Raw genomic sequence first — 5,950 nt, forward strand, 5'->3', positions numbered from 1 at the left:
GGGGGCCGCCCCCTGGGGGGGGTGGAGGGGAGCCCCCCCCCCCCACGATTGTAAAGCGTACAACAATACACAATAAAGCGCTACATAAATGCATCATTCATTCATTCATTCATGCTCTGGGCTGATGACCATCAAGGGGTTTGAATCTGGAACGATCATGAACTATCACCACTTTGCTCTTGAGCAATGACGCTTAAACCCATGCCTAATGCCTATCAACTGGGACTGTCCTTGTATTAAGTGTACTATTAGTCACTTTGGACTCAAGTATCTGATAAATAATAAAATTACAATGTTGTTTAAAAGTTTGGGATCAATAAGATTATGTTTGTTTCCACCACTGTAATTGCGACTTTTTATCTCACAATTACGGCCATTTTCACCTTTATTATAATAGGATAGATGAGAACTGACAGAAATCAAAGTTGGAGGGAGATAGGGGGTGAGATTGGGAAAGATCCTCGAGTCAGGATTCAAACTTGGGATGCCACAGAGGCATCAAGGCTTTCGGCGCTGATGCAAACACCTTTTTTATTGATTTTTTCAACAAGCTTGCATACTCTTATGCTCAGTAAGACTGCTGTTATTTGATTAAAAAAAATTGAAAAAAGAGCAATATTAAAATAACTATTTTCTATTATATATATTAAGTTTTAATTTACACCTGTGATGCAAAGTTTTTCAGTATCATTACTCAAGTCTTCAGAGTCACACGATCCTTCAGAAATCATTCTAATATGCTGATTTGCTGCTCAAGAAACATTTCTTATTTTTATCAACATTAAAAACAGTCGTGCTGCTTAATATTTTTTTATAGAAACTGTGATACATTTTTATCAGGATTTTGTGATGAATAGAAAGTTCAAAGGAACATTTTCACCTTTATTATAATAGGATAGATGAGAACTGACAGAAATCAAAGTTGGAGGGAGATAGGGGGTGAGATTGGGAAAGATCCTCGAGTCAGGATTCAAACTTGGGATGCCACAGAGGCATCAAGGCTTTCGGAGCTGATGCAAACACCTTTTTTATTGATTTTTTCAACAAGCTTGCATACTCTTATGCTCAGTAAGACTGCTGTTATTTGATTTAAAAAAAAATAAAAAAGAGCAATATTAAAATAACTATTTTCTATTATATATATTAAGTTTTAATTTACACCTGTGATGCAAAGCTGAATTTTCATTATCATTACTCAAGTCTTCAGAGTCACACGATCCTTCAGAAATCATTCTAATATGCTGATTTGCTGCTCAAGAAACATTTCTTATTTTTATCAACATTAAAAACAGTCGTGCTGCTTAATATTTTTTTATAGAAACTGTGATACATTTTTATCAGGATTTTGTGATGAATAGAAAGTTCAAAGGAACAGCATTTATTTGAAATTAAAATGTTATGGTACAACGTAAAATTCTTTACTATCACTGATCAGTTTAATGCATCCTTGGTGATTTAAAGTATTAATTGATTATTTTACCTTACTGACCCCAAACTTTTGGTAGTGTATTCTACAACTGTAGTGTATTTAAAATGTGTTTTAAATAGTTACATATTTCACACACACACACACACACACACATTCAATACTTAAATTTGCTCAGTGACATCTCATTGCCCAAAATAAAAGTAACCATTGTCACCCACCTCATTTGTCCCTGACGGTCTTGGAAGTGCATTTTGGGTAAAACGACCCCTGGGCTTGTGTACATCGCCACAGGCATTCGAGAGTCCAGGTAGGCCGACTGCATCCACCAGTCAGAGAGCTGCATCATACAATGATGGGGGGAGTCATTGGAATATTTGTAGTAGTATAAAGTTTAATACACATGCAAAATAAAAGTACCGTGTACTTAAAAATAAACTTTGAATTGGTCATAGGTGCACAGTAGTGATTAGTGAAGTATTTTTACTTTACTCAAGTAAATTAAAAAAGTATCTGTAGTTTATCAGAGTGTTTTTCTTTGGAAAACTTTTACTTTTTCAGAAGCGCCAGATTGTCATAGCAAAGTCGGAATTGACCTTTTTGTTTTTTTTAGAACACAGCCAGCCTTGTACTCTTCTAGGTTCAAAAAACTGTCGTCCATAAAATGCGTTGCACAAATTCGAACATCTGGGTTGTGCTGTTCTGTTGTAAATAAATCTTAACCAATGATTCCTAATTGCATCTACTTCCGGAAGGCCAAATAAAGTGCTTTTGCTTTCGCACTGAAACACATCGTCTCCCTGACATGACTGCATCAACACCACTGCTGTTCCTGAAACTACGCCTTCTTTCTTTGCTGCACATTTGGGCGGCATTATGCTAATATTTCCACATAGTGACGTAGACATGTGGGGGCGTGTTAGAACGAGCCGTTTTAGGTAGGCGTGGCTGACTCTTAACATTTATAATGAATATCTCTTTGGATTTGAGACTTTAGTCTTTGCAACTTTACAGATCTTCTTTATGCACCAAGAGCTTGTAACACTCCAAAGAGAAAGTAAAACTTGAAATCGCATCATATGACCCCTTTAATACTTAAGAACATTAAAAATGTAGTACTTTCTTGTACTCAAGTAAAACTTTGAATTACTTTTACTTGAGTAAAAGTAAGAAAGTACTAGATTCCTAATGTAATTAAGTATTAAATTATATGTAATTTGAAACATAGTGCAGTAAAAAGTACAATATTATGCTTTGGAATGTTGTGAAGTAAAAGTTTTCTAAAAAAAAAACACTGATAAAGTACAGACAATTGAAAAATGTAATTTTAAAGCAGAGTAAAAATACTTAACTACTGTCCACCTCTGGAATTAGTAGTATATTATTACTATTATTAGTACAGCATCCCATTTTTTACCACAACTCGTCTCTCCAAAGCCCCGCCTCCACAGACATGTCAGCAACATAGCATGCAAAATGATTGACACAGCATGCGCAGGCGCAGGCATTTTTTCATTTGCTGTTTACAGATTTTAGTTGTGTATGTGATTTCTCAACACACGTGTTTCAGTGATATATCTATCAGGAAGTAGCGCTATTTTATGAGTGGTATTAAAATATAATTCTAATGTATTTTGGATACCATAAACGTAAGTTATTATTAGTAAATTATTAAAAATAAGTGATGAAATGGAGTTATAATTATTTATTATTTAGTGATAAAATTGTACATCCTTGTGGAAATATGATAATATTTTGTAATTATAATTTAAATCTGATTCATTTTCAAATTGTTTGTCATAAATCAACATCTCAGGAAAATATTATGGGGTTTCAAATCAAAATATGACTTCTGTTATGAAACAGGACATCATTTCATACATGTCCACTGTAGAGGACACCAGGACTAAAAGCATGTTTATTATGAATTTTGGGAGACAAAACAATTGATTAGTAAAACAAATTATATATCAATATTCTTATGAAATATAAGATATTATTATGAAAATCTGGCCAATTACTACTCCCATTATTACGCTTCTTTTGTCAACATGCTGTCCCAACAGCACATTAATATGCAAATTAGATACGGTGTATAGATAACATTGTGTTTAATGGGAAAACCAGTTTATGACATTTTTACACACATATTCCATAAAGCAAAATGGTATCAAATCATCTTCTATAACAAAGTTAAGAATCAAAGTTTGGTATAAACAAATCCTGAAACCTAAAAATTGATTGGTAATTTTAAAAAAAATCCCATAGTTTTTGCCGTTTTATGTCTATTCATGTCATTTTATTTTAGAAAAACGTAGTCCTGCATGGTGTCCTCTACAGAGGACATATCATAACATATGAATAAAATTTCATTTTTCCATTTTTTTCTTATACTCTAAACAATGTAATGACATGAAAAAAAATACTAAATACACAAAGCTTTTTTTCTGGTATATATATATAATGTATATTCTTCAAGGTCAGGGTCATGTGTCCAAACGAGTTATTGTTCAATTTACTATAATTCATTCAATTTAGGTATACTGTGCGTTGTATATGTAAATATCCTCCTAAAAGGTAAACATTTCCCTGAAAATCAGTTAAATGGCAAATAAAACGGTCACTTAATAAAAAAAAATCAGTTTATTCCAACACTGTACATACTGGAGGCTTCATTCTGCTGTGTTTCTAAAAACTGATCGACCTTAAAACATGTAACTGAACTTGTTTGAATTTGCACGACGCGGTAAATATTGATCGGTGTTCTGTCTCGTTGTCAAAGTGCATGCACTGGCACCCGTGTGTCTTGTAGCTGCTTTGTCCTGTAATTAAGTGGGTCATCTCAACATGTCAATACTCAATCGTTGTTTTAGACGATCGTAACAACAGTCGAAATGATGCACAACGAATGCATACAATGCTTCAGATCAGCGAGCAATTAAGAATAAAAAACGAGCAGCACGTCAAAAGCTAATCATGGGGCGTTACGGCTACTATTGGTGCATATCATTTGGCAGGCGTTCAATTAACTGCTGAAGTCACTGCGTTTGTATATTATAGGTGCATTATGATACTCATCACTTACCGCAGTTCTGGTCAGGACGCGCAGCATGATTTCACGCAGATTACACGCGCACAATTCAACTGACAGCTAAAGAACAGGATCCCCCGACATTATGCGCTACAAGGGCGACCAAAACTTTCTTCACAAGTTGCAACACGGTCGTACAGCTTCGCCCTCGCGCGGATAACATTGACAACTGCAGCTACTGGCTTTTGGCCCTCAATGACTTGCACTGTAACACAAATAAAGAGAATGTCATTTATAGCTACACGATATTTATATACAATTGTAACATGCAACGATAACTTATATATCTAAGTCATTTATTTATCGTTGTCCATCAGTTAAAACGGTCCAATGGAGCAAATAAAACAAATAAACATTGCATCTGTTGACATCGCTACATCATCGCTAAGCGACTGTCAATGCATTACTTTTCTATGAAATTATTAAATTATCATTTAATGTACGTTACCTATTTTGATTGGCCAGGAACACCAAGGGGTATGCTTTTATATGTGGTGTTTTGTCTGTATAAATAAACAAATAAACAATATATATAATTTTACAAAATATTTAGTATTTTAATATTACAAGGCAGTGAAAAAAAAACTAATTTCACTCATTTTAAAATAGAAACCGGTGACTACCTGTATTCATTAAAAGAAACAAGAAATAACAAAGCAAGAAATAAAACTGTAAATTATTTTAAAGCCTTAAATCTATTATTTGAATAATTTGTAACTATTTGTACTTGTTATGGAGATTTTTTTTTTATTATTATTATTGTCTTTGTTTATTATTATATTTATTTTGATGTTATCGCCCTTGTATGTTCGTTGTTCTAAAGACTGCAATAAAAAAAATCACATAAAAACAAAACAACTCGATTAGTTAACGCTTCACTGGCTCACTGCACGCTGCTGTCGCGGGGAATCTGCGCAGGCGCTCTGAGGTCGGCAGGTTATCATGGAGGAATAAAGCTCTCTTCACTTCTGAGCGCTCCGCACTTCAGCTCGCGACAGAAACAGTTGCTATTTGAAGCAGTTTGTGTTCTCCTTTGCGTTCGTGACGGTGTCGATTTATTTCTCCGCTGTTCTTACTAAAGTAGCTGCTGTTACAGTCACACACTGTTGACATATTATTACAGCGAGGGTTTGATAAACATGTTATCATGTGGGATCTCATCTCGCTGCAGTGCTCAGAAGTGAAGGGGCATAATAAACTCGCCGTGTTACTTCACTGGCAGCCTGAACTCCTTGTTTACTATCAAGCTGGCATGTTTAAAAGAATTATCCCAGTAAAGCTTGACATATGACAATAATACAGTCAGAAAAATGAAAAAAATTCAATTCAATAGAAAAGTTTATTGAACCATTAGACAAAATATAAAAGAAAATCTTCAAAAATGTTTGCAATTGTGTTTTATGTTTTGTATCATATTTGGTTTATATGGCGCA

At 34.2% G+C, this 5,950-nt stretch overlaps 1 protein-coding gene across 1 annotated transcript in view; it reads right to left on the bottom strand.

The window, feature by feature from the left end:
• LOC107565124 (carnitine O-acetyltransferase) overlaps positions 1–1,772 on the bottom strand; it is a 14,372-nt gene extending 12,600 nt beyond the window's left edge. Inside the window, exon 1 of the mRNA XM_016250337.1 lies at positions 1,648–1,772. Within this exon, the coding sequence (XP_016105823.1) occupies positions 1,648–1,772 (125 nt within the window). The remainder of the gene's footprint in view (positions 1–1,647) is intronic.
• Between the last annotated feature and the right edge of the window lie 4,178 nt (positions 1,773–5,950).

The sequence above is a fragment of the Sinocyclocheilus grahami genome, unplaced genomic scaffold, assembly GCF_001515645.1.
Source record: "Sinocyclocheilus grahami isolate Dianchi unplaced genomic scaffold, SAMN03320097.WGS_v1.1 scaffold982.1, whole genome shotgun sequence".
NCBI lineage: Eukaryota > Metazoa > Chordata > Actinopteri > Cypriniformes > Cyprinidae > Sinocyclocheilus > Sinocyclocheilus grahami.